The sequence below is a fragment of the Tachypleus tridentatus genome, chromosome 2 (genome assembly GCF_004210375.1).
Source record: "Tachypleus tridentatus isolate NWPU-2018 chromosome 2, ASM421037v1, whole genome shotgun sequence".
Taxonomy (NCBI): domain Eukaryota; kingdom Metazoa; phylum Arthropoda; class Merostomata; order Xiphosura; family Limulidae; genus Tachypleus; species Tachypleus tridentatus.
Window position 1 is genome coordinate 77980600 of NC_134826.1, and position 24494 is coordinate 78005093.

The window sequence follows — 24494 nt, forward strand, 5'->3', positions numbered from 1 at the left end:
TAGAGTAAATAAAATACTTTCAATGTTCAATTACTGTAAATAAGAATAATTTACTTTTAAAAAAGTGCAATTTTAATTAAACACAGTATTTTCTATATGGTAACTGAAAAAAAAGTGGATGATTACACAGGCCTGCAGTGGTTTTATTGTCTTGAAACTTTTACATGTTCTACAGTAATTCCTATTCACAGATTTCAAAATACCCATTTTTCTCCATCACATAAAGATTTTTCACAAATTAGGTACTTTTACACAAGTGAATCATTTTCACTGAAATAATGTCACATTTTGTTATGCTTAAAATGTTGAAAACCACTGGCTATTGATTTGTCTAGACAAATCACAATATGAAAGTCTTATCTAACATTCTACAACCCATGAGAAACATACAGCTAGCATATAAATGGTTAATAGGTTGTATGATGTGTTCTTTCCAGAGGGAAGTTGTTTGTGCATACATTTGTTGCCTTTTTTTTTTCTTTTCAATATTATTTATTTGCCACTATGTCAACAAGAGGTTGTGTAAATGACCTAAACATATTCTTTTATATTTGTGGCTACTTTTGTTGGGCCTCAGAGTAGGAAACTAACTTTGAATAAATAGTTTGAAATTATAATAAGGAAAGTTTAAAACAAAGTGAAGGTTACCTCTAAAGATGTTATTGACAAACTTTTAGGAAACATCTATATAAAATAAATAATAAACCTACATGTGCCCTAAGTGATTTACAACTTATAATTAATGGCATGGATAGTGATTAGACATGTTTCAAATGGTAATAAAGCAATAAAACAATTATAATCAGATGTATACTGTTAAAAGCTTAAAAGGATAAACAAATATAGTTTCATAAGAAAAGGTAATTTAGATTTATTTTGATTGTCTTTTTCTGGTTTTTACGAGGTCAGTCAAATTCATCAATCCAATTTTGAGTTAGAGAAGAAAAAATAACAAAATATAAAGTTTTACTGATAAAAAACGTTTGAAAGGTATTTTGGAGGTTTTATGGATTACTCAAAGGAATATGAGATTTGTGAGATGAAGAAAAAGTACTTTTGATCTTTACATGAAAATTACTTTGCACATGGGTGTGTGTTTTCTTATAGCAAAGCCACAGTGGCCTATCTGTTGAGTCCACCAAGGGAAATCAAACCAGCTGATTTTAGCATTGTAACTCCATTGATTTACAGCTGTACCAGCGGGGGACCGTTTACAATGGAACTAGGCACTGCCTAGTGGCGGCTGGATCGGTTGCTAATGTGAATATGAAATTAGTCATCATCACCAACCACCAATTCTTAAGCTACTTTTTTTACCAATGAATTATGGGATTGACCTTAAAATAATAATGCCCCAAAGGTTGAAAGGGAGAATATGTTTAGTATGATGGGGATTCAAACCTGCAACCCCAAGATTGTGATTCGAGTGCCCTAACCTACTGTGGGCCTCTTGCACACGGGACTAATCAAAATGAATACTCAATATATGAAAGAACACACTTTAAGTTTATTAAAAATACTTCAGCAAAAATTATTTTTTAATAGATGAAAGACTTATAATGTTAACTGAAAGATTGCAAAATTTTGCAAAGACATACACACTAAATTAAAAGTTATAATTATTAAATCTTTAAAGACTTTAAACAAATACAAAGAGGTCATGTGGTTGGTCAAATTAACCAAGCCTGTGTTAGGAGTTAATTTTGATCACTTTCAACAATTCTTAAGTGAAAAATCTGTTAAGTTATTTCAAAATGCTGAAGAGAGAATTAATGGTGTAATTCACATATTTCATGCTACAGCATGGGTATGCAAGTTAATAAACAAAGAATACTAACTTTTGTACAATAACTTAGAAATAAAGGGATGCTTAACCTTGCAAAAAGAAACCACGTTCAGCTTCATCACTTCTGAATTGTTAAATCTGAATATTACTAATCAAGTTGCATAGAATATTGAAGGTAACTATGATGACTTGCAATCTGGAGGTCAGATGAGCACACACATTTTACAACATAGCAAATGCATGATTTTGTTGAACATAATCAGTTACAACAGATGTATAGTAATGTGAATGGCTTAACTCACCAAATAGTGAATATGTGTCTATTTCCTGAATGTCCAAATCTTGGATACCATGTTGTTGTGAAATGCAAAACATCATTGCAATAACTGTGATGATAAAGCAGTGTAATAATTTCATTAGTGAATGAATTCCACAAATGACACATTGAGAGCTTAAACATGAAGAACTAAAGGATCTGTATCCAACTAAAACATTACTGACCATGCTTCAAGACAAAATGTGCTCACCACAGATTGAAGAACTAAAGGATCTGTATCCAACTAAAACATTACTGACCATGCTTCAAGACAAAATGTGCTCACCACAGATTGAAGAACTAAAGGATCTGTATCCAACTAAAACATTACTGACCATGCTTCAAGACAAAATGTGCTCACCACAGATTGAAGAACTAAAGGATCTGTATCCAACTAAAACATTACTGACCATGCTTCAAGATAAAATGTGCTCACCACAGACTGAAGAACAAATATGAATTCATACAATCTGCAGCATTTGTAAAGAAATTGTACTGTAAGATGATGTTGTATGCCACTTTTATAAACCACACAACAGTGATTTCCAGTGTGATACAAGTAGTAATCTACAGTGCTTATAGGTAGTAAATACCCCAGTTTTTGCATAATGTTAGGAGTAAGATCATGTGTGCTTTTTCCATTTGTGCAAACTTGTTAAGTTCTATTATGGTCACACTGCTCTATGCATACTCTCAACAAGAGTGAAAATCAGCAAGCTATACAAAACTCCATTTACCATTTAGGTTCTTCTGTGTACAGAGTCACTCTGAATACTACTGGCCCTTTGTTGAAAACTGTTAAAACAGTTGAAGTATTTTTCAAACATTACTTTGACTTAATTTAAAGTTGAAAATTTGCCAGCTGAGTAGATTATGCATCAATGAAATGGGTCATGAACTTTAAATGACCTGAAAGGGAGGAGGGTATTTTGATTAAAATCTTGTGTAATGCAACCACTATGTGCTGATGGTTACTGAATGCTTTGTCAAAGGTGCTGAATCTTATCTACTAGTTAAATGGTTAGTGCAGTCCACTGCTAATGTGTTGAATGAACAGTACATAACACCATCAATTATTCAGAGCATGTGGATAAAGCCACAGAGATAAACAATCCAAACAAACAAGCTATTCACAGAATAGTTACAATACTTAATGCTCTAATACCAATGTACCCACATTCATAAACAGGTAAAAGAATACTAGTTGTATATAATAATAAAAGGTTCTCCTTCAGATAATAATAAAGAATAATCTGAAGTTAACATAATATTTATGACAAATATTACGTATATTGGAATAATATGCTTGGAAAAGTGTACAAAGTATATTTGTATCAAGTGTATGATAAGGGAATACATCTTTAATTGTTTCTAAAAGTTCAATAAAACATAAGATTAATTAATGTATAGCTTTAAAGATGTTAAAAAATCTTCTCAAATTTGATGTCATAGCAAAAATAACAGTTTTAAAAAGACTTGCACTATCCACAACTTTGAGAGATTTTGCTATATTTTTAGAGGTATGCTATCATACTAAACCTGACAAGGAGCAGTTGCTCATAATGTTAAGAGATAAAATAATAGGTGTTTCTATTTCCTCATTGTATCTATATAATGATGTCATTCTGTTTTATTAACTCTAGAGAGGTGTGGTATCCAGTATATCACCATGCATGTGCTTTGTGTTTGAGTACCAGGTAACAGCAATTGCATATGACATTATTTCAAAAATTTGCATTTTCAACTGTAACTCCTACTTTTATACATAATGTGTCAAAATAGTCATTTTTATACATAATGATTTTATGCATCAAAAGTTGATATAGACAATTAACAGTAATATAATACACAAATCTCCAGTTCTGTGATTTTTATTACAAATTTTAGGCTTTTTGGTTTTTAAAGCTTGTGGATTATAGCATGACATTATTTTTAGTTCCTGGAAATTATAATGTGTGATCATGAAAAGTGCTTAAAATCCTTCATTTAACTTTGAAAAATAGTGCAAGAATCCTATGAAATAACTTGAGGTTCATTGCTTTTTAAATTATCAAGTGATGGCTTGTTATACATTTTCTGTACACCACCATGTAACAGTTTTTTTATTATGGTGTAGTTATAGCACACACAATTCCTAAACAGAAGTAATGAACAACACTAAAGTGAAATCATAACAATCCACTGACAAAGCTCTGGGAATATTAGAAATTCAGACATAGCGCCAATTCTTTGATATCACCTCAGCACCCTCACAAGATGAAACATACAACAAAGGGGTATCACAGCATCATACAAACAGAACCTCAGTGAGTGGCTATGACTTCAATCCCAGCCCATTACAACTTGCAACAGACCATTCAGTTGAAACATCACAACCAAGATCAGAGAACAAACTGAAGCCTAATTCATGCGCCAAAAAGATGAAGACAGAACCAGGTCCAAAAATCAGTCCATGAAGGTTTAAAAGTTTATAAGGTTTGTGTAGAGCTACTCAGAACTAAGAAGGACCTTGCAAAGGCAAAGACCTTGATAAATACAAGTATCTACGTTCATCTTTAAGAGCCTGCTGTTGGAAAAGTAGTAAGAACAGTTTAAAGAGAGGCCATTTCTTTATTAAGTAAAAAGTATTTTCCTTACTTGCTTTTAAATATAAGATGTAAAGCAAAAACCATTTTATGGAATTATTTGGTTAATGAGAATGAAAGTTGTTGTTGTTGTTGTTGTTTTCACATACCTAAAATGTATAAAATGCAAAGGTTAATATTTTTCTGATTCAGTGCTGCTTTCTATACACAAATATTTTGCTTTCCACTAGCTTTGAGACTCCCACCTAAAATCATGTTTCCATGCTAAATTGTTGTACTGTTGCATGCAAATGAGTATGCAACAACTCTTCATCAACAGGAGTGAGATACACTCTCCTAGTGCAGCTGACTCCCTCTATACTGTTTATTCAATCATTACTTCAAGATCAGGCAAGAAAAGATAAACCAAAAGTGGAGTGTGATGAGTGACAAGTATCTACTGGAAATACATTCCCACTATTAGAAAATATTATCTTCCAATACAATATGTAACTTCTTCTCATCTCACACAATTAAAATCTCATATGGAATGACTGGTGTAAAATTACTTAGATGATTCTCCCCATGGAAAGCATTTGAAAGGAACTCTACTATAAGACAGTATGGGGCACATCCATGGGAGACTGCACCTTGTCTGTACCAAAGTACAATCTTTGCCCACAAAGAAGGGACATGTCACTAGGTTTTGTTGAAAATATAAATACAGTCCAAAGTGGTATTTGTGTAGTGTGACTATGATGCATCAGACTATATAATGGGTCAATTCCAGTCCAAAACCAAAGAGCATCAGGACTTTGTCATCTGGTCTGCAATAGGAAGAGGATCCCAATTAAAAAATAAAAGTAACATTTGCCCTGTAAACTGAGTGAAGACTTCTAATGGCTAGTCCTGCACCAATCCAACACCATACCATCCACCAACATTCAAACAGCAGTAGGATGGGAGAAAGCCTGCCAGAGGAGTGAAATATATAACAAAATAAGGAACACTACTACCCAACTCTCTACCAAGTGGAGCTGGTCCCAGGAGGAATCCTTCATGGTTCACTGTCCCAGTGGTTAGGCTACACATGCTCAACTAGAAGAAAACAGGGGATAAAAGTGCACTAGAGAGCTCAGAGAAATGAATCACTGCATAGAAGTGCAACAGGTGATCACGAAAATCTTATCTTTAAAAGCAATGCTGGCATCAGGTTTGAAACATGAAGAATGGAGAGATACCCTGACTGCTTCACTCATGATACTCCACAAGACAGTACAATCTGTAATAGAAAATGCAACATCTCATAAGAAAGCACTATATCAGGCCATGATGGCCCTACACTGTGCAGAATTTGGATAGCTATATCTGGGCAGTCACTATTTGCATTTACCACTGAGTGAGTTCCTGTGAGGCAAAAAAAGGACCCTGTAAAGGGAGAAGAAAAGCAACCTATTTCATCAGAGATGAAAACAGATATGTAAAATGGTGACTGAAAACAACCTTTAGCCAAACAAAGAAGAAACAACAGAGAGTAGAAATAGTGTGCTGCAAAAGTGCAAAATATTATTCAGATGCTAGCTTGAACAATTTTCTCCAATGAATGACAGAAATGAAAGCTAAAAAAAAGCTGTTGCAAGACAGAACATATGATGCTAAGCCTTTTAAAATTTCACACGTGGAGAATATCAAAAAAAAAATTATGTTTTATATGCAGTTGAATAACCAAAAAAACATAAATAACTACACTGATACCATAAAATTCCCCTATAATTTACTAAGCTTATTAACTAAGATTTATTTAGACTGAAAACACAACCTACCTCCATGAAATCTTGGATTGAAAGAATGTGGAAGTTATTTCAAAGATTAAAATGATGAGGAAAACCACTCTGTGGACATTCTAAATTGTTGATTGGTTATTCACATGTCATATATTGAAGTAAGTGTTGAATGGGGCCAATGTGTTTGATTCAGTATATAAGCTATATCTCAAAAAAATAAAAACATATGTGGTTCTTATTTTATATTCCAGCTTGTCAATATCAGTAATTTGAATTTCTGATTTGTACAAAATTATAGGTTTAGTATTTTGATATCATAAACATCTAATTTTAAACAGTACCACATTCAATATACCATGACTCATTAAAATCTGTATTTAGATGTGTTATTTTAACATTCACTTTTAAATTAAGAAATTAACTCATATATAATATTAAAGTTTAAATTATTATCTACAATTTGATTCCAAACTTATTGACATAAAGTCATAAAATAGTAGTTAAATAAAACTCTGAATGCAAGTCAACAAATGTAATGACATGGCCTTTGACCCCTGATCCATTGCAAAAGGGTTAATCTTCTTTTACTAACTCAGTCACCTATATTTATTGTACCAGTTGAGGCTTAAAAATTTCTATAAACCACAAGACATTACATAACAATACTCACTTAACTTTCTCAACAGAGGTTCCATACATTTGGCTAACTATGTGACCTCTTTGAACTTAGAAGTATTAAATCTATAACAACTAACTTTTGATATAGTGTGTATATCTTCATAAAACTTGGCAGTCTGTCAGTTAATATTATAAGTCTTTCATGTACAAAAAAAATTCTTTTTAGTAAAGTAATTTTCATGTTAAGATTAAAAAGCAAAAACTTCCTTTGTGTAATCCATAAAACCTAAATACATTTTGAACATTTTTTTTCAGTAAAACTTTATATTTTACCTCTTTTTTTTCTCTATACTATTTCAAGATGGAATCAGTCAAACTGATTGATCTCTTTATCACCAAAAAGAAAAAATAACTCTAAATTACCCTTTTTTCTCTCTAGAATGACTTAAAATTGTAACATGAAACTACATTCATTTATTCTAAGTGGCTTTAACTTCATAACAATATACATTTAACTATGTCATAACATTTATTGACTTGCATTCAATATTTTATTGAACTATTATTTTATGAATTTATGCCAATAAGTTTAGTATCAGATTACAGATAATTGAAATTTTGGGACTCTATAATAGTTAATTTCTCAATTTAAAGATAGATATTAAAAGATACAATTAAATATTGATTTTTGTGTGTTGCATTGTATGTTGAATGGAACTTTGGTTCAAATTATGTTTGTGATAATCAAATACAAAATTTATAGTTTTGTATGAATTAGAAACTCAAATAAATTATCAATATTCACAAGCTAGAATAGAAAATAAGGACCTCTTATCTTTTCTATATGCTGAGATACCACTTCTTTCAGTGTTTGGAAATTCTTCCTTATGTGTACATACTTCCGTACCTCATATGAATAACCAATGAAAAGCTCAGAAGATCCCACTAGTGGCTTTCCAGACCATTGTGAAATATTATGACATCAACTCATTCTTTCAATCCTAAATTTCAAACTGGTAAGTTGAATCTTTAGTTGGCTCAAAATTGTGTATTTTTAGACCCAAATACAACTTAGTAACTACACTTAATAAATTATAGTGGAATTGTATGGTATTGACGTAGTAACTTATTTTTGGTTATTTCAAACATATATACAACAGTAATTAAAAAATTCTTTCACATCCTCCATGTGCAAAATTTCATAGGCTTAGCAATCTGTGGCAAATTTGTATTTATAAGAGATAATAGTTTGCTATATTTCTTCATTTACTTTTCTATGTTTTAATAAAAATAATATTAAGAACTTATTTGTAAATAGTGATGATGTACATAAATATATAATGTAAAATAAATGAAATATTACTGTATTTTACATTTAAACACAGTTGAAATAGGTCATTTTGTAAAGACAAGTTTCATATTTTTGGATACAATAACATGAGTACATGTGCTCCACATCAATACAAAGTCTTTAATGTTAGTCAGGAACAACTGGAAGGTCAATATAATATAGTAAATATATATAAATGTATAAATGCTATGAGATTTAAATTATTTAGACTAAACATTTGTATTTTCATGTTATAATCTGTAGTAATTCTAGAATGTAAAAAAGCATAATTTATATTTATTTCCCAAATTTTTTTTACAGTGGTTATAAGGCTGGTCAAATTGAAGAGACCCCATACAGTTAGGGAAGATAAAATAGCAGACAAAATACAAAATTTTCCAAAAAAGAAATATTTGAAATTTCTGGGACAAAAAATAGTTTACACATGTAATAAATTAAAAACATTTACTATTTATATAATTAAAACTTTATTAAAGCTGTATGGTTTCCACATTAAAACAACACACTACTAGTTGTGATGTGATCTATGTCATCTTCTCAAGTTATTTAGAAGATATTTAAAAGCCATACTTGATAGTTTTACACCTTTACACATTGCTTCACTATTATTCACATATTTCCTATGTCAACTTTTTTTTTTAACAATTATTATATCTCACAATATATCAACATATTGACTTGCTGGTCCTTCACCTCTATTTAGTTATTTAGTACTTCTTTACATTTCATTATTTCCTACTTTTCTCTAATATTTAATGCAATAATATTACAAGGTTGAGCTAAAATTAAAAATTTTTCCCATAATATTGGATGTTAATTAGTTTTTACATATTTGGTTACAGCTGAGGTTTCTATTTTATTATTTCTTATATAAACTTTATGTTCTTTTAGTTAAATATGAATACCATCACATTCTGTCTTATAAATAAATAGTCATTTTATCAATTAATTCTATTTTATCTTTAGTATTCCTTATCATGTCTTTTATATTATTATTATTTTGAAAATAGGATACAAATTATGATGCTTTTTAAATACTTTTTTGACTTGTTAAACCTAGAAATAAGCTAACCTTTAATTTGTTTTTCATAAATATAATGTATTGTAGTATTTTTAACAATGCTTACACTTTTATTAAATTTATTAAGAGCTTTGTCTGCTATATTTGATCCAAATCCTCTATCAACAGCTATATAGTTAACAATAAATCATTATTTAAATCTACCTGTCTTGAACATATTTTTAAAATCCCATAAACATACATGTAAAATGCAGATATTTTTTGTGTTTATATATGACACAACTCTTTATGCAGCAGTACAACAACAGCAAATGGTTTGCTATAAACCACTGCTTCTAAGATCTGCTGTTTCTTTTCTAACTTGTACATCTATAAAAAATTATATTATTTTCTTTTATTTCAAATGTTAATTGAATTGATGGTTCTTTACTATTTAAATAACTAGGAAAATTCTTGTACTTTACCACTGCCATACTGTCATACTTTTTCAAACTTTTGGTTAAAACTTAGCATTATTTAACACTTCATTTTCAAAATTATCAATGTAAAGCCACATAACAACAGTACCAAAAGGATTTCCATAAATAAACCCTCTTTTTTTGTTTATAGTAATTCTGGTTAACATTGAAAAATGGATTTTTCCACACGCACACTTGTTAATTTCAGTATGTCCATAATTTTGACTGCTAAGTTTCTGTTTTCTGTTAATTTATTAATTAATCTTATTTAAACAACAGTTGATTTTCTTTCCTTTGATGTTACTTTTTTACTTACATAAATTTTGGAGTAGTGTTATTTCTTTTGCATTTCACCAAGAAATTTCATTGAAGTATTTATCTTTTCAATTTAATTCTCTGTCTTAAATGTAAGACACTAAAACTTTCTCTCATGCACAGTAAAGGAAACCTTGGGCAATAGGGTTAAAAAGCACATGAGAATAATTTAAAAGGTTCGAGTAACATGGTGTCAATTCACAACAACTGCAATATGCAACAAATGATTTGTAAAAAGTTACATAAATAAACCTGTGATATCTATCACTTCTAAAATTATTTATTACTCATGTCATGTAAATAATTCATATTATGAAGTTTACAATAGATTCTAAAATGAAACATTCTGGTAGGTCCAATACAAGAGCAATGGGAGAAAGATCATGGGTGAAAGAGGGATTCCAAGGAATGAAGAGAAGGAAACAGAAACTGCAAAGCAGTAGTGTAAGCCAAATAATAATGGACTGCAAAAATAGGCTAGGATAAATGATCAAGATCAAAGTGTGAACAAAGATGAGAAACAGACAGGGAAGATTTAGTAGTGAATGGGCTGTCACCTTCACATATCATAGACATTTTAAGACACAAAAAGGCACAGTCAGAACAGAGAAGATATATGTACATAGCAGCAAAAAAAAAAAATATCACATCTAAAGTCCTACACATCAGAACATTAACAACCATTGTTAAAAGGAGACAAATGGCATGAAGAAAAATGTTACAAGGAACAGTATCCCAAAGGTTGAAAGAGATGAAGGGTTAGGGTACAGAGAACAACACTTAAGTCCTAAAGGGAATGACAAAAAGGACAAAGGTGGGATAAGAAATGGAAAATAATAGTGAGGGCTAGGGAGTAAAAAACAAGAGGTAATGGAAAAACTGAAAAGTATGCGAGACAACCATCTGGTAACCAGTAATGGTAAACACTGGTTGAAGAATGCAGAGAGAAAGATATGGAAGAAAAATGACAAAAAGGGAAGAAAAAAAGATGCAGTAACCAACTGTAAAAAATACATCTTTTCCCACTTATAAGCCCAAATCTCAGGAGTTGAGATAAAAGCCCCATCCCATCAGAGAAACATCTGTAAAAAAATGGAGATTTAGATGAAAGGAAAAAAGAGGAACACCATCTGTATTCAGGGAGGAGGAAGCTAAATAAAGAAGGACAAAGGATATCACAAAAGGTTCTACTGATAATAAGGGACTCCACAGAAGTGTATGTCACCAAAAGAGAGAAAACTTCCCATGTAAGGAGAGGAGAGAGTAATGGAAAACAGTCACTCCATATCCATCAAACAAAGTGGGGAAAATTCCCTGCTGAGAGAAACTGAGAACAAGCTTGATCAAACAAACATTATACACCACCTCCTAAAGAAGGAGAAGTGTATAACTGTAGGAGACCTATAGGGATGCAGTTTATGAAGGCAGTGATCCACATACTGGTGAACAGGCCACGAATGTGATGATCAAAAGAACACATTGCTCTGCAAAAATCATATGGCACTAATAAGCCCGACCTCACTAAACAAAACAAAATGGAAATATGAAAATAAGAGCCTGAGGCATCCACCTTCTTTATCAAAGTGTCCTGGTGTAAAAGACTATTATAGAATGAGAAAAGTTCTAAGGTAAATTGAGATAGGCCAATAAGCAGATTGAGGTACGAAATATTTATGACCGAATGCCAATTTTTGGTCTTCTTGGATGTAATAAACAGATGGGAATAAAATCCTGGAGAAAGATGGAAAACCCATTCCGTAGCATCTTTGACTAATAGGTCCAACACTACCTCTGACAGATGCTTGTGGGAAGTAGGATATGCTGGTGGAAGGAACGTAATGGGAACTGGAGACAAGGAAAGAGGAGTGGAAAAATGAAGGGTAAGGCCCTCTGACAAAACTTGAAATACCTAAATTAGCTGAAAACTGATGCCAAAGCTCTTCAAACTGAATTAAGAGGGCCCCTACTGCACTGAGACTATAGTATATTCACTGCTAAGACTAACAGCACTTATATGTGTGAGCAATGCAAACGTAAATGGAAAAAGAATAATTCAAAGGTGGAAGAGGAAAAGAAGTGGGAAAACATTAGACAGAAATAGGTAAAGGAGGAGTCTACAAGAGACAGAAAATCAGTGAGGATAAAGAAGAATATATCACATCAAAAGCTCCATGGCAGAGGAAAGAAGTCAGATGAAGGTCTCTAAGATAAGAGAAAGGAAAATATATCTGAGCAAGAATGGGTACCTTCCTAAGAAATTATAGCAACAGAGCAACCAAGTATGAAGTGCAAGGCTGAGAAAGAGAAGTGGACCAAAGTAGAGAAGATAAGTGAAAAATTATCTGCTAAAACTCCTCATGGGATGATGGATTGCTTTGGGAAAAAGGAGAATGGGGAGAAAGACAGAGTAAAAGAGTAATTAGCAAAAGATGAAAGCATGAAATATGCTTGAGAAAGTCAAACATAAGATAGAAGATTTGATCTCCAAGTCAGAAGAAATAGACTCCAGAGGCTGTGTGCCCAAAGGAAGAGAATACAGCTCGATATTAAACCAAGGTAGGGGTGGTAACAAGTGAAGCAGGATGAAGCATACAAGCACCAGAGCAATGGATAATATAAAACATAAAATTAAGAACTAGGGTATAAATTAGGAAGTAGAGTCATGAAAGTAAGGAAAGAGAGAAAGAAGCAACACATATGAGAAACCATATTCTGAGCTTATGAAAAGGTCCTATGTCGATCCACAATAGTATGGATAGAAGATTTGGCAAATGGAAGTGATGGGCAAAAACTTGTCAAAATTCTCTACATTATGATCAGAATATACAGGTATATCTAGTTCAGAAAAAAATCCAGGTCACATGAAAGACTCCATTTCCTATCACAAACTAGTTCTCACTACCTCAACAGACAAAAAGGAAGTAACCCTCACTTATGAATTAATAATGTAGAAATAAAAGGCCACAAATTGTGCAGGTTCAGAAATGCTGGAAAATTAAAATTAAAATTTATATTTCCATAACAGATTATATTATTACAAATAATTCTATAAAAGATACCTATATCTCAAAAGCTCCCAAGTGAAAAAATACATTTCTTTACAAATGTGTTTCAAAGTGAGAAGTGATGACTGAAAAAATCACTACAGAGAAACTTGGATGTGCTAGGAGTGTATGTCACACTCCTGTTAATGGAGAGTTGTATCATGATTACATACAAGCAACAGAGCTGTAATATCATGAGGAAGCACGTGGTTTTATGTGGCTAGTGGTGAGCAAAAATGTTCTCATGTAGAGGGCAGCACGGAATCAGGAAAGCTATATTGAGGTTACATTTTTTTTCTCAAAACATATATTATACACTAGTACTAAAATATAATTTATATTGGGTTTAAAATATTTAACTTTTATGCAATTGCAAACATAAAATGCAGCATATGAGTTCTGATATATTCTACAAGAATTCTAGATTTATTAAAAATGAGCAGTATAAAAATTGTGTTTATGTTTAAAGTGCAACTAGTGTGCTAGTTATGAGTTACAGTGCTTAGTTTGTTGAACATTTGGACAACTAAGTGTTATATACAAATGTGAAAAAATGAAAATCTAAATTGCACAGAGCACCTCATACAAGACATACTGCAGAAACAAAAACCTAAAAAAAACCTTTTAACTAAAAGCAAATTCCCCAGGTACAAAAAGATGGAGCAGATAATAAAGATAAGACTTTTGACTGCTTCTAAAATTATGAAAATAAAAGTAACATTTCCTGTATACTCAAATAAACGGTAACCAATAAAAGTACTGTACCTGAATGTTGTTAAAATAGTTACAAAGAGTGTTCATCTTAATTTTATTCTTTGCTCAAATTTGCATGAAAAGCAAGTTTGTTAACCCTATCATTACAAGTATCCTTTACTGTGCATGACATACGGGTTTGGAGTCTTGACTCTTATGATTTTATAAGTTCTAAAATGTTTATTTTCCCGAATCTCTTATGTGCTTGGCGTGTCCATCCTCTAAGTTAAACCTTAAACCTGAGGTTAAAGGTTAAAATCAATAAAAATAAGTGTTTAACCAAAATCCAAGATAAAGTTGAAACTTCAGTATTTTGTTTAGGTTTTAATATGTAATTTGACTAGCATTGAACTGTAAAGTTAAAATGTTTGAAGCTCTTTCACTAAATTATAGGTAAACAATGCACTTCTCTAAATGATAGTTAAAAGAAAAGCTCAAAAACAAAATACAAACACTTGTCAACTCAAATTCATTCAAGTCAAGAAACAAAACTAAAGAAAGGTTAACACTGGATCTACTACTGTAACTAATAAACCTGTGAAACCTCTATTTTAAAAGGTACAAAACTGGCTTTTAAATTCAAAAATAAAGCCAAACATGCACACAAAATGTTATTGTTCATTTAAAATTAGCAAATTCCTCACAACAAACCCAAATCATGAATGCTTTCCAAACAGAGTTAGTTAAAGTGTTAATTTAGTAAATTTCAGAATTCCAACTAACTGAAAAAAAAAAAACAATAATAAAAAACATTTATATTTTTATAAAAATGACAGCAGGTATATAATACTATACTGTGCTACAAATGTAACAACTGTGTTTACATAATTCAGTTGACATACAGCTCTGCATAAAAATCCAGACAAGTTATTACAAGATGGGAAGGAAAAAACAAAATAAAACTTTTATACACTCGAAATTTACATGAAACTTCTTCAGTTGGTTCACAAGTTTTTAGAAATTGGTAAAAGTGACCCTCAGGAAAGTAAGCAATATATATTAAAGTGTTTAATATAAAGTTTCAGAAACTTCAGTAAAAATCTGTGAGGTTTGTAACCCATAGAATTCAAGTTACTGAGACAGAAAGCCAAGCACATGTAACATTAGCATTAAATACAAAATTATTAAGTAAATATGAGAAATCTACTTCTTTCTTTAAAACTTTAACATTTATGAAATTTCTGAGAAATTTTTATAAACAAATTACAAAGCTTACAAAACATATTAAATTATTAAATAAATACTTAAAGTACAACAAAAAGTATGTTGTTTTGAAAAAAAATAAGTGAAAAATATGATATATCACAGAAAAAGACCATCTCTGGGTATTCTGAAATCTATAATAAAATGACGAGTGCCATCACAGAATTTGTACTCCATATACTATGTATATTAAACTAATATAAAAAAGTAAAGATTTTAAATCCTAGGATCAACCCTCTCGTTCCAGATATTCTTTACTGTGCATGACACAAAGTTTTAGTTTTACATACAAAATTCTATTAAGTTTTTGGTGGTTATGAGATCAGTAAAATTGATCAATCTCATCTTGAGATAAATTAGAGAAAATAACAGGTAAAATATAAAGTTTTACTGAACATATCCAATGTATTTAGTAGGTTTCATGCATTACACAAAAGAAATTTTTGAGATGAGAAAAAGTATTTTTGATCTTAATATAAAAGTTACTTTTCACACTGACTATTCAAAACAAATACTCAATATATTAATGGACAAATCTTTAATTTAGTTTATCAAACATACTGATGATTATGAGGTTGGTCAAGTAACAGACCCCACACAGTTAAAGTGTAGAAAATAACATAAATTTAGTTTTACTGAAAATAAACATTTGAAATGTTTTAGGAGATTTTAAGATTATGCAAATAAAATTTGAAATGTTTGGGATGAAGAATAGTTTTTTGAACATAAAATGAAGTTACTGTGCACTCAGACTGGTAATGAAACAGACTATTTTCACAAACAAATCTTTAGTAAAAAATATTTCATAACAAGATCTGATTTTATGTGTACAAAATAGTTGTAATTTTTACCAAAATTCTACCACACTTTATGAAAATGCAGATGCTGTATCAAAGGTTATAGTGCAAATACACAACATTCGCAAAGGTGTAGATGAACTTGTGCATACTATACTAAGCCCATAGAAAAAGGGTTAATAATTCAGCTGTGATGTTTTAGAGCACCATACATTTTTCAAAATGTAACCAGTATGATCCGTAACTGTAGAAACAAATAAACAAACTCAAAATTTACTCACCCTAGGTGAACCTGAATCTTCATATCCAGATGACATCACATTTTTACCAAAAGTATTTGCAACTTCCTGCTTTTGTATATTGATTTCATCATCTTGTTTTTTGCACTGAAAATAAAGCAGAAGGAAACCCAAAATTAAATATCTGTGATAAAATACTTATTTGTGGTTAGAGCTAAAATTCACCTTACTGTTTCTTCATATATCTGAAGGCAAAAATAACAAATGTATTATTATACCACAGTTAACTTGTTTTCAATGAAATTTGACTTTTCTCCAGATTTTACACTTTATAAACATTTATTAAAAAACATTTTAGTTAATGTCCTTAAGTAAGGTACATGAAATATACAAAGTTTAAACTACAATGCTATTTAATTGTTTGAAATTTCTACAATTTATGCTAGGAATGTTATACAATTTCTTTATTCTACTCGATATAATTTCAATGGTATGTTTAACTTCTGAGTTGTTCTGATTGAAAATGTGTCATACATAAAGCTGTAAATCTTTGAAAGGTCTGTTGTTTCTCTGATGGTACAGGGAACTTTTCTAATACAATCATCATGCTTTTAAAGTAGTATTTACAACCAATGCAAAAAAATCAATTCATTTACATACAAATATGGACACATACGCATAACAAACTCCTTAGCTTTGAGGCCACAACTTTCATTCAAATTCCTTTAATTTTTTGCATTGGAATTTCTGGTGGTGTATTTGCTGATTTGTTTAATTCATAACATTTTCTATTAAAACATCACATTCTCTAATAATATGCAATGAGAAAAATTGCATCTCCAATTATTTCTCAGTATTTGCTAAACAGGTTGAACTGTCCTCAAAGCTTGATAAATAAATACAAAATAAAAAGGCACCTCCAGTTTCCATCATGTTTCTTCCAAAACACAATTTAACTACTTACAAACTGCTATGCATGTGTAACTCATCCTCATAGCTAAGAAAGCCACGTTAATCAAACATATTCAGTTTTATTCTTTCAAATATCTATCATTATATATGTGGTTGAGAATTAAATTATTGAAACAAGTTAAGATTTACAAGTCTTGAATTAGATTGATGTTTTACTTTATCATGATTGGCATAAATCTACCTCAAAATTAATAAATTTTTTACAGAAAAATTAAAGTTAGCAGATCCACATACTAAGAAAAAAAAGATACGAAACAATCATAATTTCATAATGATAAGAATGTACTGCACACTTAATTAAACTGTTTGACAAATTAAGTGTTTAAAAAAAATATGTATGTTCTTTATAAAAAGACCAAAAACAAAAAACATACAAAGTTCCTCCCATGAACTTTTCTACTAACAAGCTGAGAGAGGTTACGAGAACATAAACAACATATGACTATGAAAAGTATTTTTATAACTTAAACTTGTGATTATTATTTCCTGTTATAAACTACTCAATTATTTTCAAAATGATACTGCTTCCACTGTAGCTTTTGTCTTTTTTACATAAAAAATTAGTTTTCACAGAAGATAATACTTCTGAAATCATGTTGGTTTTCACAAATTTGTGATAAATGATAAATAATTACCAAGCAAATGAACTGTGGGAAAATCACTGTAAAAACTCTTTTACTACATTTTATACATAATTATTTATTTAGAGCACAAATTCCTAGAAATGTTTGCCACACACATAAAAAGATTCAATAATAACATACATATGTACATCTATCTCACCTGGCTCACTCATGGACACTGGAACTTCACAATTGTGAAGATGCCCTAATGATATTTTTCTAGGTGATAAAGTGGGTGAAAGAGCTATTTTCCTGGCACCTTCTCTGTTCATCAAAAATTATGAAAATTAACTATAATATAGTACATTCTCTATGAACTATATACATCTAAAATTTATGCTGATAAAGATTACATTTGCAAATTTGATATAATTTATTATCAAAAAATATGTGGCATGCAGAAAAAGAAATTGAAATTTATTAGGCACAAATCATAAATTTGAATAGAAAGTTGAAAATCGTGAAAATTTAAACAAAATCAGAGTACTTTATACATGTGTAGATCTTTAAAGTTCGATAATAGTTTAGTCTAACCTTCTACCAGAACAGCTGCAATAATCTTCAATAAAAGCTATAATAATAATAATAATAAGTGGTCATCCAAGAAACCTGACAGGTTGAGCCTGCTTAACAAATCACTAAGTACAACTGTCACTTTTAAAGTTAGGTTGGAGGAAATAACAAATAAAATATAAAGTTTTACTGAAAAAACATTTTAAATGTATTTTGGAGATTTTAGGAATTACACAAAGGAAATTAAATATATTTGAGATGAGGAAAACCATTTTTAATCTTTGGTGACACTGGTGAAATGTACTTTGCACATGGAAAATTCAAAACAAATACTTAATATACTAATGGACAAATCTTTATTTAATTTTATTAAAAATACTTCATTACAAATATACTTTGTATATTAGAGACCCATAATATTAACTCAAAGACTTCAAAATTTCGTGATGATACACATACTATATTGAAAGTTAGAAGCATTAAATCTATAAAGACTCTAAAGAAATACACAGAATTCATATGGTCGGTCATATTGACCAAGCCTGTATTGAGAGTTATTAAGAAGTTTTTAAAAACATTGCTGTTTTCTGTTACAATCTGGAGTCCTTCTAGAAAGAAAAAAGGGTAATTAAAATTTATCTATTAACTATTTAGGGTGGGTTACAAGGAGAGTAAAATAGACTGACCTCATAGTTTTGATACAAAAAATAACAGATAAAATATAGTTTTTGTGAACAAAACAAGGCATTGGATATTTATTTAGGTCTAGAAATTATACTAATAGCACATTAAAATCTTCAGATGAATAAAAGTATTTTTAAACTTCATATGAAAAGTACTTTGTATTTGAAGCTTGATTGATTGATTGATTTAGTGTTTTATGGCACAAAGCAGCAAGGCTATCTGTGCCAAATGCCCGTTAAAAAGGTAAAAATAAATTAAATGTAGTAAAATTCAGAAAAGGAAATGAAAATAAAATAAAACAAAACATCATTGAGAAACAGAAAAAGTATAAAACCAATGTTGACACCTAGTTTACAATGGTAAGAGAGAAAGCAGAGTAAAAAAAGTTGTAAAGTACTTACTTTAGCAAAATGGTAATGATCATAACCCACCAGGAAGACTAACAGGTAAGTTCAAGAACCACTGTCAGTCACCTGAAGTTGGCCTTTCCAGTCCTGGTTCCAGGTTATGTGTCATAGCAGCCATTATCAAAATGTAAAATAATAGAAGTTTTAAAAGATATATAGCAAAATCGTAATAATGAGTAGCCAAATGTCCAGCAAAAAGGTAAAAGTAGAGTAAATGTAGTAAAATTTGTAAAAGTAAATAAAGGTAAAATCAAAACAGCACTTAAAAACAGAAAATTGCATAAAACCGATGTTGACATCCAATCTACAAAGTTGCAAAAGAACTTCTGCAGCAGAATGGTAATGATCATAACCTGCCAGGAAGACTAACAGGCAAGTACCAGAACCTCCATCAGTCACCTGAAGTTGGTCTTTCCAGTCCTGGTTCCGGGTTATGTGTCATTATGGCCAGTACTAAAAGGTAAAGTAGTAAAAGTGTTAAATGACATGCAGCAAAAGTGTAATAACAACTCGCCAGGATGACTAATGAGTAGTTCAAACAGCAGTGTCAGTCACCTGAAGTTGGCCTTTCCGGTCCTGGTGTCTAGTTATTTAATGCTCTGGCCATTTTCCAATGTCAAATTGAACTACAGAGAATGAAACTGTAAAAAAGGAACCACAATTAAAAAGGTGTAATGAATAAATATGCAACACTTAATTGAGATTAAAAAGATTAATGGCCATTAAAAAACTAAAAACTTTATGAAGGTGGACAGTGTCACCATCACCAATAACACTGTCCAATGTTACAGATAAACCGTGGGAAAACACATGTTTAACATAGTGCCGTCATTGAAAATAGTGCCGTCATTGAAAATCGTAACGATGGCAAGAAAGTAAAATGTGGCTGATAGTGTTTTGAGTGTTACACAAACTACACACTCGTGCATCAGTTCCAGATAAAAGAAAACGATGAGTTAAAAAACTGTGACCAATGCGTAGTCTAGTTAGAACAACTTCCTCCTTCCGAACCTTACGGGCAAAAGCCCAATATAGGGTTTTATTTGAAAAAGCTTCTTGTGTTGCTCACTCCAAGTGGACTGCCAGCTGGCACAGAGCCGAGCCTTGAATACAAGACCATAGTCCATAGGCACAGTGGTGATAGTGCCGGAGCAGGTAGATTTAGCTGCCATGTCTGCAAGTTCGTTCCCGCGAATACCAACATGGCCTAGTATCCAGAAAAACTGGATAGAAGTGGCAGTTAATGAGAAATGGGCCAGTCGGTTTTGAACATCAGCAAGAACAGGTTGTGAGCCAACGTGCAGCGATTCTAGGGCCAGTATAGAACTAAGCGTGTCAGTATAGATAGTGCACTTGGAGTACTGCTCAGCTTCAATATGATCCAGGGCAAGAGATATGGCATACAGTTCATCAGTGAACACAGAAGCTGTAGAGGGGATTCTGGGCGCAACCACCGAACTGCCGCAAACCATAGCAGAGCCCACTGAATTACCTGATTTGGAACCATCTGTATAAATGGGAACGGAATAATCGTTTGAAAGATGTTCATTAAATAAATGATGGTACTTCCAATCTGGAGTATCTGCCTTTTTCAAATGACTGAAAGAAAAGTCACATTTGGGGGCTGTAAAAAGCCATGGTGGGATGGGCTGACCTGTGGAATCTGCAATGTTATCCAAGGACAAACCCAATTCATCCAATTGCACCTGGATGTGAAGGCCAAATGGAGCAATGGCAGATCGTCTGTTCTGAAAAAGTACGGGCCAATGAGGAAGGAAAACACATCCCCAGGTGGGATGCTTTGGTAAGGAACGAAGTTTCGAAGAATATAGTAAAGATAGTTGCAAACAGCGAAGGTGCAGAGGAGGTTCATGAGAGTTAACGTATAAGCTTTGAACCGGAGAGGTGCAGAAAGCACCAGTGCAGAGTCGAAGTCCTTGGTGATGAATGGGGTCTAGCATCTTTAAGGCTGAGGGTCTGGCAGAGCCATAGACCATTAATCCATAGTTGAGTTTTGATCAAATAAGAGCACGATATACCTTTAACATGGAACTTTGATCTGCTCCCCAACTGGTAGTAGAGAGGACATGGAGGATGTTCAGTGCTCTTGTGCATTTGACCCGTAGCTGCTTTAAGTGTAGTATAAAGGTCAGCTTACGGTCAAAGATAAGCCCCAAGAACTTGGTCTCAGAAACCACTGGCAGCAAAACTTCACCGATACGAAGTTCAGGATCAAAGTGAATACCCCGTTGGCGGCAAAAGTGCATGGAACTGGTGTTAGAGAGAGAGAAATTAAAGCCGTTTGCTGTAGTCCACTTCAGTACACGATTGAGGGCAGTTTGTAGTTGCCGCTCAATATATCTCATGTTCAACAACTGACATGAGATGTGAAAGTCGTCGACATACAGCCCATTTGCAATAGTGAGAGTGAGTTGTTCAGTGATGGTATTTATCTTTATACTGAAAAGTGTGACACTCAAAACACAGCCCTGAGGGACTCCAAGTTCCTGTACAAAAGAACAGGAAAGTGTCGAACCCACACAAACTTGGAATATCCTGTCCATTAAAAATTTTTTAATAAACATGGGTAAATGGCCACGTAACCCATATGCATGGAGGTCTTGCAAAATGCTATACCTCCATGTTGTTTCATAAGCTTTCTTAATGTCAAAGAATATTGATACAAGATGATGGTGTTTGAGAAAAGCTTCTCTGATTGATGTTTCAAATCGAATTAGGTGGTCTGTGGTGGAGTGCTGTCATCGGAAGGTTGTTTGATTTGAAGAACCAAACAAGACGAACATTAACCATCCTTTCTAAGGTGTTACAGAGACAGCTCGTCAAAGCAATTGGACGATAGTTTGAAGGAATCTTGGGATCTTTCCCTGGCTTAGTAAAAGGTAAAATAATAGCCTGGTGTCAGGCATCAGGAAAAACATTATCCTGCCAGATCCGATTAAAGACAATTAGAAGAACATCAAGAGAAGCAAGAGATAGATGGTGCAGCATGTCATAGTGTACATCATCAGGTCCAACAGATGTACTGCCAGACCGATGAAGGGCCATTTTCAATTCCACCAGTGTAAAGGGACAAGTATAATCAAAGAGACAGTCAGTTCGAAAGGAAAGAGGTGAATGCTCTGCCCGAGTCTTGATGGCCAAGAAGGTGGAGGAACAAGCAGAAGTGCTAGATACCTGGCAAAAGCTTTCACCTAGAGTATCCGTGAAGCTCCGGACATCAGCCACCTCCTGACCATCAGAGAGTAAGATCGAGAGGGGAACAGAATTGTAGTGCCCACTGACCTTTTGAATCCTGTCCCATATGACCTTGGAACTGGTGGTAGAAGATATGCTAGTTGTGAACTTAATCCAAGATTCCTTCTGGCTTTGACGTCTACGAAAAGTATCCCAGGCCCGTTTTTAAGCCTTCCGTACAAAGTGGCAAGCAGGATTCCACCACGGACGAGGATATCGTGGAAAACGTGTCGCGTTTTTAGGAATACACTGAGCAGCTGCTTGTATAATACACCCGGTTACCGCTGACACACAATCGTCTATTGATGGCTGATTCACGATGGCAGGATCAAGTTCTGTGAAAGCAGTGAAAATGGACCAGTCTGCCTGATCCAGCTTCCACCAGGGCACGCAGGTAGGGTGGCATCGACCACGGCCAGTCTCTTTCAAAAGTATAGGAAAATGATCACTGCCCCATGGATAATTGTCAACCCTCCATGAAAAATGGGAGAATAATGAAGGGGAGCAAACTGAGAGATCAATAACAGTAAAGGACTGACTAGGTGCATGAAAATAAGTAGAAAAACAGTACTGAAAAGAGAAAGATTGTGATCAGAGAGCATACGCTCTACAGAGCGACCCCTCCTATCAATAACAGCACTTCCCCAGAGGGGATGATGTCCATTAAAGTCCACCAGGATGAAAAAGGGAGACGGCAACTGTTCAATGAGAGCATCAAGGTCTGATTGATCATATGTCTCTCCAGGGGACAGGTACAGAGAACAAACAGTGATGGTATGACCCAAGGAAACACGGATGGCTACGGCCTCCAAGGGTGTGTTGAGTGACAAAGACAGGGTGGGCACATGTTGATCAACCAACAGTGCCACCCCTCCATGTACTCGTCCATCACACAGTCAGTCATTTCTGTACAGAGAAAACTGATAAATGGTAACTGTATCAGCAGGTTTTAGAAATGTTTCTTGTAAGAAAAGACACACAGGATGGTAGGAAGCAATCAGTGTTTTGATATCATCCAGATTAGAATGTAAACCTCGACAGTTCCATTGTACCAAGGTGACCATTTTTAATGACGGGTAGGCGAATTGGCTGGAAAAACCTTCTGTTTACGACCACGTCTTTTTTCCTTACTGTCCTTAGTCGGAGGAGGTCTATCAACCTCCATGGATGCTGCCCTTGGTCGAATGGGCAGGTCTTTGTTATTGGAAGGGGATTCGAGCGACTGAGGATGTGAACAAATGATTGTTTTGCCTTTTGGGGTGAGAGAAAAAGATGTATCAGAAGAAATGCCTGTATTTGAAACTGAAGGATGTGGATCTTGAGGTTTGTTGGAATGTATGGGAGGAACAGAGATGGGTGTGGAAGTCGATTCATCAACTTTTTTAATCATGGAGGTCAAAAGGCTTTTCATTTCTTTTGAAAACGATTCTCTTGGTGGCACAGAGAGATTTGTCTGCACTCCCACTGTAGTTGTGAAATGAAGTGCAGCAGCATATGTCTGAGATGGAGTGGCGGGCAGCAATTTCCGAGCCTCAGGATAACTAATGTTATGAGTCATTTTCAAATGCTGCACCTCTTTTTCCTCCAACCATTTTGGGAAAGAACGAAAGTAGGAAGGGTGAGAACCATTGCAGTTGATGCAATGTAAGCCCATGTCACATTCATAGGCATCGTGGTCCTTGCCACCACAACGAGCACATGTCAGGGAACCACGACATGATATCTTTGAGTGGCCGAAACTCCGACATTGGAAACATCGGAGAAGGTTTGGAATGTATGGCCGTACCCTGT

General features: G+C 33.0%; 2 protein-coding genes across 4 annotated transcripts in view; both read right to left on the bottom strand.

Moving 5' to 3' along the window:
* Positions 1-16386, bottom strand: part of LOC143244296 (uncharacterized) — a 51485-nt gene extending 35099 nt beyond the window's left edge. For all 3 annotated transcript variants that reach the window (XR_013025012.1, XR_013025011.1, XM_076488688.1), the window contains exon 1: positions 16292-16386. Coding sequence is in view for 1 of the 3 variants with exons in the window: in XM_076488688.1 (XP_076344803.1) it covers positions 16292-16327 (36 nt within the window). In the remaining 2 variants the exon portion in view is untranslated. The remainder of the gene's footprint in view (positions 1-16291) is intronic.
* Positions 16387-16486: 100 nt separating this feature from the next.
* The window catches only part of LOC143245535 (PDZ domain-containing protein 8-like), a 174182-nt gene continuing 166174 nt past the window's right edge, over positions 16487-24494 (bottom strand). Inside the window, exons 20-21 of the mRNA XM_076491899.1 lie at positions 18005-18108; positions 16487-16494 (exon numbers count right to left, since the gene is read on the bottom strand). Of these exons, the coding sequence (XP_076348014.1) occupies positions 16487-16494; positions 18005-18108 (112 nt within the window). The remainder of the gene's footprint in view (positions 16495-18004; positions 18109-24494) is intronic.